General features: G+C 45.9%; 1 protein-coding gene across 1 annotated transcript in view; it reads right to left on the bottom strand.

Annotated features, from left to right (window-relative positions):
- Window positions 1-2,484, bottom strand: part of BACE2 (beta-secretase 2) — a 37,659-nt gene extending 35,175 nt beyond the window's left edge. Inside the window, exon 1 of the mRNA XM_033147057.1 lies at window positions 2,132-2,484. Coding sequence (XP_033002948.1) covers window positions 2,132-2,455 — 324 coding nt within the window. The 5' untranslated portion in view covers window positions 2,456-2,484. The remainder of the gene's footprint in view (window positions 1-2,131) is intronic.
- Window positions 2,485-12,171: the final 9,687 nt, after the last annotated feature.

Here is a 12,171-nt window from a genome sequence, read left to right as displayed (position 1 = left end):
CAAACACATACTGTCAACAGGGGAGGCCCTCCTCATACTTCAAGAGTCCAAGTCATAAAACTCTAGCTTTCCTCCCCAATGGAGGTATCTAAGAGAACTTAGTATAACAAGCAGTCTGGCCACAGTAATGAGCTACAGAAAGATACTTTTGATCAACATTTAGGCAACGGCAAACGATACAGTTTTATTACATTACCAACCAAGTCTCCTTTCACAACATGGGATGGCATTCAATGCAAATCCTACTCTCTCAGCGTTGAAGTTAAAGGACATGACCAACTTAGGCTCACTAATTTTAATGTGTCTACTCTGAGTAGCACTTGGGTAAAATAACACAAAGGAACACTCAGTTCTTCTGCTGGGCTTATTCTGAAATACTCAAGAGTGCTTCCCAAACCACGAAGCCGACTCTCAAAGCAGACACTCATGCATAGAGGGATACAAAGTATATCAAAATAAAAATAAAGTGTAAAACATACCAATGGGGTCCCCAACATACTGACAACACAGTATGGACAACATGGACAACACAATACCCTGAGGCACCCTTCTTGGCACCAATCGAGACAATCGTTACCATTTCATTCTTTTAATTGAATATTCTTTGCTCTTTTGGGGGTTGTTTTGTTGTGCGTTTGGGCTGCTTTTCTGGCCTGTGTTTGATTTGTTTGCCTGTTTTTTGGAGGGAGGGCTGGGTTCTGTTCATTATCAGTTTCTGCTTCTTCTGTGAAATGGACATTTTGTGGTATCCACAATTTCTTAGCTTTCCAAATGTTTTCCAAGGCCCAAAAGTGTTATTAACCCAGAGTGTAATTGCTTATACAAATGCAGCTTAAAAGGGACTTTTAAAAAATAGTCCTTGAGGCAGGGGGCGAGTCAGCTTAGTCCTCTTATTAGTTATAGAACAAATTTCCCTCTCACTTATCTACATACAGGTTTTTCTTGGCTTTATGCCACACATAAAAGTCAGGTACTTGTTAGTTATGAATGCTAATTGAAGCATGGTATTCCACAAGAGAAATTTAGACGTTTCGATTCAATTTTTCTTCCAAACGACAGTTAAGGTATACAGTCCATATATTTTAACACTTCCCCGCAACCCTTATAACACAAGAAAATACATATGGCTTTCAAGGCATGCTTTGGGTGAATGGAAGGGCTTAGGCAAATGGGATACCCTGAAAACTAAGAAAAAGGTGTGCATTTATTTGCACAGTATTGAAATGCCTTTATATCAAGAATAAGGAATGTGTGGTCTGCCAGACACTGTTGGACTCCAGTTCCCATCAGCCCCAACCAGCGTGGCCAATAGTCAGGGATGGTGGGAGCTGCAGTCCAAGAACATCCACAGGTTCTCCATCCATAAATCTAATGGTGCTGTTGCATTTGGAGGATGGCGCTTGTTCCAATAATCAAATATCAAACACAATTTCTGAGAGCAGGAAAAGTTGCAGGTGGAAAAGGAAACCAACATATTGAGGAGTACAAAGGACTTTCTTTCCCTGCAAGCAAAGATGAAAGCATCTAAGATTTGTTTGTTGGGGGAAAGAAAAAGGACCTGGTGGGGGCAGGGCTTGATAGAAGTTTACTGAAGTTATGCATAACCTGTACAAAACCCCCTCTCTTCTTCCATAGCAGGAGAAAGGGGTCAGCCAACATAAGGGAATGGTGGTGGAACAGAAAGAAGTTCATTCTTCAAGCCGTCCAACTCCTACCCGCCTTAGCTAGTATAGCCAATGTTCAGGTATGGGCGCTGCAGTTCAAAAATATCTGGAGGACAGATCCCTGGACTAAAGGGTGGGGGGCTTTTAATGTTCTTCTGCAGCTCCCAAAGCTCCTCACAACAGCCTATGGTATAGTTGCGCAATTCCTCGTAAGGTATCCAGACTAAAACGCCGCCAGCTGCTTTAGGAATCGGAATCCCCGACAGAGACAAGAGGAGGGGAGAGGGAATCCCGCTCCTAGATGATGCAGCGAGCTCCTTTGACAGGCGTTCAATCCCTATCTGCTCCTTTCTCAAGGGGCGCCCGACATACCCGCACCCACCCACAACCGGGTGGCGTTCCCGCGGCCTCCGCCTTCTCCCCGCCCCGCTCCGGGCACCTGCGTCCCTCTCGCCGTCCCCCCGTACCTTCTGCGGTGGGGTGCCGAGGAGCAGCTCGAGGTAGTAGCCGCGTCCCGAGTCGCCCTGCAGGTTGTCCACCATGGCCATAAAGTTGACGGCGCCGCTGGGGTCGGAAGCCAAGCCCAAGCCCGCCGCCTCTTGCTCGCGCTCCGGGCTCCCGCCGGTCCCGTTGCCGCCCCGCGGCTTCAGCGCCACAGGCACGGGGACCAGGGAGCCGTCGGGGGCGCTTGGCGGAGACACTCGTAGCGGGAGGCTGAAGGGAGCCCGGCCTCGCCCGGCGGCCACGGCCACGAGGAGCAGGAGACACCCGGCCGCCAGCGACCTGCCCATCCCGGCGCCCGGCGACGATTAAGGGGAAGAGAGCGGCCAGCCGCGCACACGCGGCTCCTCAGTACGACCGCTTAGAGGTGAGGGGACGGCGGTGCCTCGACGACCCGGCGTCATCTCGCCTTCCCGGGGTCGACTTCGCTTCTTCCCCGCATGCCTGCCTCGACGAACCTCGACAACCCCCTGGCTCTTAAAGAAAGTTTCTTCTGGCGAAGGCGGCGCTTCAGAAAGTCTCCCGCCGCGGCGCGCCGCCTCCTCCTCCTCTTTTTCTTTTCTTTTTTTTTCTATCCTGAAAACAATTGCCAAGTAACTTCCCAAACCTCGCCGAGCAGCGGATGTGACGGGATTGGAAATTGCTCGCAGGAAAAGTCCCCAGAAGGGCGGCCAGCTCCGCAAACAACCCTCCTCCCCGCCGCCGCCGGGGCTGCTCCGTCCGCACCTCCTCCACACGGCCAATCAACGCGTTGCAGAGGGAAACGCGGGTCTCCCGCCGAAGGGCCTTGCGGGTGGGGGGAGTTCAAGTCGGGAGGGGAGAAGAGTGAGAGACCAGAACATGTTTCGGGGTGGGGTAGGCCGGCTGGTCTTTCTTAAGCAGGGCCGGCTCGACCGTTAACTAGAGAGTGAGTGGGTCGCCTCGGCCCGCTCACTTTGGGTGTCAGGAACGGGCAGCAGGTGAACAATTAAATAATTAACAAAGTGGTTGCAATTTTCTTGCAAGGGCAGCGAAGAGGCGCTTGTGGGAGGTTTCTGTCTCCAGGACCAAAATTAGACTGGGCTTCGCAATTTGCTGCTCCACCTCGGGTGGTAAAATGCTTTGTTATTGAACCAACGTTTGTGTAAGAGTATTTAAGGCTTCCAGTTACACACAGGATTTCTCATAAGCTGCTGGAAACACCGCAGTTATGGTGTTTTTCTTCAGACATTTACTACTACTGCGTGGCTCCTGGAACTCTCCTTAATCTTTCTCAGACCTTAGTTTGCACCTTCGTTTACAGCCCTGGGAAAGGTGGAGGTCGCTCTAATCACAACCAGGGAGGCGGAAGCTACAGATTAATCCAGGAATGGAGAGGCTGTCCAGATGTTTGTAGACTCCAACTCCCATAATTCTAGCTGTGCTAGCTGGGGCTGATGGGAGTTGGAGTCCAACAACATCTGAAGGGCCACAGGTTCCCTACTCCTGGAGTAACTACTGATAGTCACCACCACAAATTGGGATGGGATTATTGGTTAATTATAAGACAGTATTTCCAAACAAACTAGAACTCCAACATATCTTTTTCTAGACATTAAGAGCTGGCTTTGCCTACCTACAGTTCTCACTTCTGGAGTCTACAATCACTGTAGTGTGGTGTAGTGGTTAAGAGTGGTAGACTCGTAATCTGGGGAACCGGGTTCGTGTCTCCGCTCCTCCACATGCAGCTGCTGGGTGACCTTGGGCTAGTCACACTTCTCTGAAGTCTCTCAGCCCCACTCACCTCACAGAGTGTTTGTTGTGGGGGAGGAAGGGAAAGGAGAATGTTAGCCGCTTTGAGACTCCTTCGGGTAGTGAAAAGTTGGATATCAAATCCAAACTCTTCTTCTTCTTCTACCACATGTATAAGTTTCATATATACTGTATTTTTTGCAGGAGGTAAAGTATCTCCATGTGGAACACAAAATTCAGGAGACATGGAGGACTGGGATATGCTCTTTACCTCCGTAGAAGCAGTTTTGTTCATGTTTGTTGAACCTTCAGGAGAAGTCAAGCCGCTTTGCCTTGTGAACTATTGGATGCATGAAAGAGAGAGAGGGAGAGAGAAAGGCTTGTTTCACAACACCAAATGATTGAGGTTGTGTGCCTGCATATAATTTACCATTTGTTTTTCATTGCACAAGAGTCAGGCATGATAATCACTTCTTCCTACTGCACATTAAAATCCATCCCTCTATACCTCCATTTCCGTAGAGTGTTCACCTCACCAAACAGGCAGTCCTGAAAACACTTCACTTAATGCAGTTTTTATGAATAGCTAAGGCCACCCATCCTGTTAATTACAGGGGGCAGATGAAATGAGTTCAATCAGACACTGCCATGAAAATAGTGAATGCTTCCCTTTCTGTTTAATAAGGAAATGTAACATATTGTGAAGCCTAACTGACCAGAGGCTGTCAGCTCCAAAGCACTTATTGTAGAGAATTCTTGGTGCATTAGGATTACCATTTCTAAATCAAAATAGCCATTATTTTATTTGGAGGTTAGGAAAGGGAATATGTGGTAGAAATGTTTTGTCTGGTATAAACTGCAAGTTTGTTGAATGATAAAGCTGTGATTTGTATAGATATCAGGAATGGGAAACTGACCCTCCAGTTGTTATTGGACTAAAACTCTCATAATCTTTGGCCATGGTAGCTGGAACTGGTGGGACCTGGAGTCCAATGATGCCTGAAGGGCCATAGGGTTCCTCACCCCGAAGATGAACAAAATGGAAGAGATTTGGAATCAATCCTATGCCAGGAGGGGCAGTATCTCTGGTGGGGGGCACTACATTTTCCTTCTGGATAGTTCATTCACCATTGGTCCACCCCTGCACTCGGCTCTCACCTGTGGCTCCTAGAAGCTGTCAACATGTGACAGCGGCCACACTCTTGGAATGGCTTCACCTGGCTGGTTAAACAGGTGAGGATCTCAAACCCTCTGTAAGTTAGGAACATGCCCTGCATGCGAAGAAAGGCTCCGGTGGACTGAGTGGATGAGGCCAACAGTGGGTCCAGCAGTCAAGAAGGCGGTTTCTGCATAAGATGTAGAGCACAGGAGCCACCTCCCTTTTTGCTGGACTCTGGGAATAAGAGAATAAAGTATTTTTAACACAGTAAAACATTCTGACAAATAACATGCTTTAAAAAGATATTGTCGGTAGAAATGATCTTATTATAATTCAGCCTTTTTAAAAGATGTGAAATCTTACACCTTTGCTAGCCCCTGGGACATTTGTCTTTGCATCTCTAAGGTAGCGCAAAAGGAAATGCCAGACAGTTTTAGTGATCTGAAGAGTGAAGCTCTTGAAACACAATAGCAAGCAAGCCCAGTCGGTGCCACAGTATTATCCCTGTGCTAGACAAAATGAAAAAATGTTCCACTCCATGATATGCACATATTTCTAGAAATACTTTAATAGTGTGCACACCTAGGCAATTACCTTCTTAATTCATGTCTAACTAGGTCAGAGCTAAATGGTTTAGTAAACACAGCACTTCTCCCACAGAGAACAGAGAACAGCAGTCTTGCTTTAACAGCCCAAATGCTTTTCTGGCCTATTGTGGGGGCAGCATCCAAAAGCAGCGGTAGGGTAATAACTATCATTAGGATCAATTCAAATGTGACAAAGTAATGAGCAAGGCTTTGACCTCTCTGGAACTCTTCTTCAGGCTAGATGTTAAAAAGAAGAAGTACTCAGCATGGAGTTGAAGCCCCAAAGTCTGCCACTTGTAGCAGTTTTTAAGGTGAAGCGCAGGAGTTGCTAGGCAGACTTTATGAGATTAATCTTTGCTAGGCGCAAAACTCAGCTATCTCTAGCACTGATAGAAACACAGGGTACGGTGCGAAGCAAAACAACAACAACACCCAAGTAAAGCCAAGGATTGATTTTAGGTTGCAAACTCAATAAAAGCCAAATTGGGTACTATGTTTAGTGAGATACCCAAAAGTTAAGTCATTCTCTTGGCTGGATTATACAAACATTAACCAAGCCCCCAAATATTACATATTGGTTAAATATTTCCATTTCTATTTTAATGGTAAGGATGCAGAATTTTTCAGGAAAGGCATACAGTTTTGAAAGTCAAGGATGGCTTTTCAGAAACTTGGAGAATGTACTGGAGACTTGACATTATTTGTGGCACACTCAATCTTCTCCCCACACCCATCTTCATTGCCATGTAGCTTCATAACCTTGTAAATGCCATTGGGAAAGAACCTGTTTTATGGCCCCCAGTTACTAAACATTAAACTTACTCTACAATCCTATGCACACTTACTTGAGAGTAAGCTGCATTAAACTCAGTGGATCTTACTTCTGAATAAACACACTCTTAGGTTGCTATCCAAGACACACTTTTTTTTAAAAAAATGTATGGTTTAGCCAATTTTTTAAAATAACCACACAAACAAGCAAAGTCAGCTGTAGAACTGGGGGAGGAGGGGAGTTAGGGAAAGGGGGTTACTCTGCACACTTATGTGGGAATAAGTGAATTGAAGTGAGACTTTCTTCTGACAGGCATAGGAGAGAGTGCAGGGGCGTTCCTAGCCCCTCGGCTGCCCGGGGCGGGAAGCCAAGGGGCACCCCTGGGGGGCGGGGCATCGTGGCGCGTGCGTGCGTCATGACGTCATGACGCACGCGCGCGCGGCGACGGCCCGGCATCCCCGGGGGCGGGGCATCGCCGGGGTATGCCGGGCGGGGGCTTGGGAGCATAGGCAGGCTACAAAGAGCCCCGAAGCCACAGCCATAGCGCAAAGGGCTGCCAGGCTGCGGCTTCGGGGCTCTTTGCCGCCCACCGAGGCTCCGGAAAGCGGCGGCCCGGCATCCCCGGGGGCGGGGCATCGCTGCGTGTGCGTCATGACGCGCGCGCGCGGCGACGCCCCACCCCCTGGGGTATGCCGGGCCGCCACTTCGGGAGCCTCGTCCGTGCAGCGCTGCTGCTCCCGGGGTGACGGAGGGAGCGGCGGCGCATGGGAGTGGTGGGACGTGCCGCCGCTCCCTCCGTCACCCCGGGAGCAGCAGCACTGCACACACCCGCCTAGGGGCGGCACCAGGGGCGGCCCGCCCCCACCGCCCCCACCCTACGACGCCCCTGAGAGAGTGTCCTCCTGTGTCAACAAAAGTGTGATGGACAACTGCCTGGAAGGTGCATAGAAGCATTTCTGCCTGCCCTCCAGTGTCTCCTTAGGGAAGCTCACCAAGCAATTTCAGAACTAGCACCGGTTTTTATAAGCTCTCAGTAATTAGGGTTTCCCAAAGACTGCAGGAGCTTCTTTGAGTATCCAAGTGTACCATTTGTTAACACACATTGTTGTATATCAAATGTAGTTAATATAACTCATTAGAACCATTCAGGAGTTGTTTTCCACACAGTCAACATCACATGGAGGGAGAGAGTGGGGCAGCACCCGTTGACTCCACCATCACATCCCAGCGTGCCCCATTGCATCTCTGCCATCCACATGTTGGGGGCAAGATCTCAGAGGGGAACTTGCATGTTCAGGGTTCTGCATCATGGAGGAAGCCTACAAATACAGATCAGATCAGGCATTATTTTTCGCACTTGGGGCTGCTCCCCAAAATGTAGCTGGTGTTGTTCAGTGGAAGCAGGGCTGCCCAATTCTCTTCCTCTGCATGATTATGATTGCATGGAGGAAAACACCTGAAAAGGGGGCCATGGTGCTGCTGCTTTCATGTGGTTGCAGCCACAGAGGACAAATGCTGCAGCAGTTCTGTTTCAATGCATAAAGCCTTTCAAGTGTGCTTCATCATGGTGGTCATTACCATTGCCATAGCTCGGTAATGGTTTTCCTTGCATAAATTCTGTGCCACTTTCTTCTTCTTAGAACCAAACTAGAGAACATGTTAAATGAATGCAATTATTCAGTGCTTTTTTTCTGGGGGGGTACTCAAGGGTATGCTGTACTGACACCTTTCTCTCTCCCCCCCCCCACCATGTTTAAAGTGTGGCACGTACTGTAACAACTTCATGGTGAGTACCAGCAGCATTCTTTCCCCTAAAAACACCCCACTGCATTTACTGTAGAACAACTTCAGTGAATGCATTGAATGCCTCTTCTTGTTTTTAAACCCACAAACCTTTCAATCCATTATTCCCATGTCCACCAGATGTCAGTATAATATAATTCTAAACAGAAAGTGATTGTCTCCTAAGAAATGCTCAGAAACTAGGATTGCATTTAAATGCTATTACTTTTCACTCTTAAAGTGAAGGAAAATTGCATGGCCACATACTTTTTACATAACTCCACTGAACCAAGTGAAGAATTTGATCTCAAAAATTAATCACGCAGTGCTTGTGTGTGTGTGTGTGTGTGTGTGTGTGTTTCTTTCTTGGCATGTGGCTTTTAAATACCTTGCTCTCTATCCATTTCTCTTGATTTCCCCTCGTACTGAGAGGGGAATGCTGAGAGGAGTAGCTGATGCTGCAGAAGACACAACAAATTCAAGATAAATCTCAGTGCCAATGTATGTGTCATGTCCCCAGAAGGGATTACACATCATCTTGTCCCTTTGCTCAAAAGGGGCATTTGTGAACTCCTTTTGAATATGTCCATGGTGATTGCAGTGAAAGCCAGGCCTCCTGGATGCTGATAACAGCTATGGTACTACCTGGGGGGAAAGGCAGGGCCCCCTCAAAATATTGTAAGTTATGTACAGTGGTACCTTGGTTCTCAAACACCTTGGTTCTCAAACGCCTTGGTCCCCAAACTCTGAAAACCCAGAAGTAAGTGTTCCAGTTTTCAAACATTTTTTGGAAGCCGAACATCTGATGCGGCTGTCAGTTATTGTTTCCGGGGCGCCTGCACCAATCAGAAGCTGCGCCTTGGTTTTCGAACATTTCAGAAGCCAAATGGACTTCCGGAACGGATTAAGTTTGGCGCTTTTGTTTTTGCTATTTATTTTGTGTTTGTGTTTTTGAGGCTTTTTCAGTTAATTTGTTTTTGTGACTGTGGGGAACCGAGTTCAGCTACTGATTGATTGATTGATTGATTGTGTGACTGTGGAAATGGATAAAAGCCCCCATCTAAACAATGACTATCATCAGTGCAGGTAAGAAAAAAAATAATTTTAATTTTTATCATCTACAATACTGCCTTATTTATTTTATAGTACAGTACATTGATTATTGCTTTCATTTTATGGATCAATGGTCTCGTTAGATAGTAAAATCCATGTTAAGTTGCTGTTTTAGGGGTTGTTTTTAAAAGTCTGGAAAGGATTGATCCATTTTGCAACTTTCTATGGGAAAGCATGCCTTGGTTTTGGAACGCTTTGGTTTTGGAACGGACTTCCAGAACGGATTACGTTTGAGAACCAAGGTACCACTGTATTGAAAAATAATGAATTGGAGAAGAGCCTTAGCTCAGTGGAACAGCGTCTGCTTTTCATGCAGAAAGTGCTAGGTTCCGTCCAGGGCTGGATTTAGGTTTGATGAAGCCCTAAGCTACTGAAGGTAATGGGGCCCCATATATGTCCAGCTGTCCTTTGTCAACAAAAAATTGTCGCTGTTTTTTTATGTTGAACATATGCTATATGGTAATTTATGGACCTAATAGGTATTTAAAGCCATTTGCACATAACTTAACTGTTTTTTTATCTTATATTTTGGAAATGTACATCCAGTTTTTTTCCTCTTTAATTTTTTTGGGGGCCCCCAAGAGAGTGGGACCCTAAGCTATAGCTTGTTTAGCTTATACATAAATCTGGCACTGGTTCTGTCCTCAGCATCTCCAGGTATGGCTGGGAGAGGACCCTACCTGAAACACTGCAGAGCTGCTGCAAAGCCAGTGTAGGCAATATGGAGCTGAATGGATTAATGATTAATGAGGCAAATTTGCATGTTCTTATAATTTTTTTTACAGTGGTTTTTTTTTTTTTACAAAATGCAGAAACTGAACGAAACAGCCTTTAGAATGGACATGTGAAAGTTAGACAGGAAATACAGGAAAATAAGACATAGCCATAAAATAAGCCATAGCAGGATTTCTATGCATTTGCGAAATATTAGCCGTTCCCTGAAAATAAGCCATAGTGACACAGCACCTCCCATTAAAACAGCCTGGAGAGGCGTGGCTATGCAGTGTACCGATGCGACGCGGTTAAAATAAGACATCCCCTGAAAATAAGCCATACTGTGTTTTGTTGAGGGGAAAAAAAATATAAGACGGTGTCTTATTTTAGGAGAAACACGGTAGGTTGATTTTTAGGAATATGAGTATGCAAAGAGGGCGCTCAGCTTTATGGCCTAGCCGTGACAAATAGGGTCACTATGAATAGGCATTGAGCAGGGTTCCTACAGTAGCTCTGCCAGTGGGTATCATACAAATATTTCTCTCCATTTCTATTTCTGTTATTTCACTGAATTCCCATGACAAAGGTAAGAAATACATCCTATGCTTGCGTTTCTACTTATTTTTTGAAAGTAATATGCCATCATATCCAAATGCAATTCATTATTCCCAGGGCACTTTTTAAAAAAATTTAAAAAATGAGGAAATGAACAGAAAACACTGAAGAAACAGTATGAATGACGGGGTGAAATTTCTCTCTGGTGTAATTCTTCTGACTTCATTCACACTGAGTTTGCCCCGCTGTGCTACAGCCTTGCATCTTGAAACCAAGCCACAAATTGGCTAATGGAAGGCTGCTTGTCGTTCTCCAGAGAGCTATCGTGTTGGGTATATATGCTGTATATAAAAGCAAGCAAACAAACAAACAAATATACTTGCTTTGTATGTGGGTTTTTCTTCTTCTTCCGTGGTGCAGCATGTTTTATATCAGAAGGAAAAGGGAAATATGGTGATCTCCACCCTCCCTTTCTTTTCCATTGCTCCCCTCCCAACTCACCCCTCACGTAGCTTCGGGAGGATTGGATTTCTCCAGCCAATATTTTCTGGCAGGTTATTTATTTATTATTAAAGAAGCCAAGGTGCATTTGCTGACACAGGCAGAAAGCCTTTCATCTCCTTAAATAACCTCAATAACAGCTAAACCACTGCTAAAGCAACAGCGATAAAACCACGGTGCTTAACACTTGGTATCTATTGATATTTCAGGCCAAACACAGATTAATTGATGGAATACTTCTCATTTTTAAATACCACAGAAACAGTCATATAGCCAGCATTAGGGCAGGCTGTTTTGCTACCTGAAGCAGAACTCAGATGCCCAAATGCCTATGACACTCCAGATGTTGTTGGTTTCCAACTCCCAGCAGCTCCAGCCACGATGGCCCATGATCAGCTAAACATGATTCCAAAATCTTGCATTACTACTCAGACACCAATTCCAGCCGTCACATATTCCCCCTTTCATGATGGCCCAGGAAGCAAGTTGCTTAACTCTGCTGCACGACAGGAATGGCCATTGCAATGAGAAAACCAGTCAATTTCTGCTTCTTTCATTTTCCAGCCTCAAATTCAGTTCATCCCAATTCTGCACAAGCTTGCCATTTGAAAAGAAAACAGCTCACTCAAAAATTCATACACATGTCCAATATACACATGTCTAATATACACATTTCCAGGAAAACCATGTGCAAAAAGAGCTTTTAAGCTCTCTGCATTGTGAGATCTTGCGGGAGCCTCCCAGAACCTGTGAGAGAACACCCCAGATCTAAATAAGGAAGGTGGGGACCTTAAAAGCCCTCTGCCGTTCTTGGGGGCAAAGGTTAAGACCTGCCTGGCGTTGGAGCTCCAGAAGGTAAAGATGGTTGCATGGGGGCAGTGCCAAGGGAGTGGCTTAAGTATACACATTTTTGCATATATGAGCTATCCCAGAACACAACCCTGCACAAATCAATAGGATTTTATGTACAGTGCAACCTATTTTGCATGTAATATAATTAGGCTGTATATGTTTTGCCTTTTCATGCAAAATCTGGTTGGCTGGTGGTGTTTTGTTTTGTTTTGTGTGTGTTTTTTGCAGGTGGTCATTACCTAAGATGTACACCAAAGTCAA

The sequence above is a fragment of the Lacerta agilis genome, chromosome 4 (assembly GCF_009819535.1).
Source record: "Lacerta agilis isolate rLacAgi1 chromosome 4, rLacAgi1.pri, whole genome shotgun sequence".
Lineage (NCBI taxonomy): Eukaryota > Metazoa > Chordata > Lepidosauria > Squamata > Lacertidae > Lacerta > Lacerta agilis.
The sequence above is the reverse complement of the archived record's forward strand: the minus strand, read 5'-3'. Positions and strand labels throughout refer to the sequence as shown.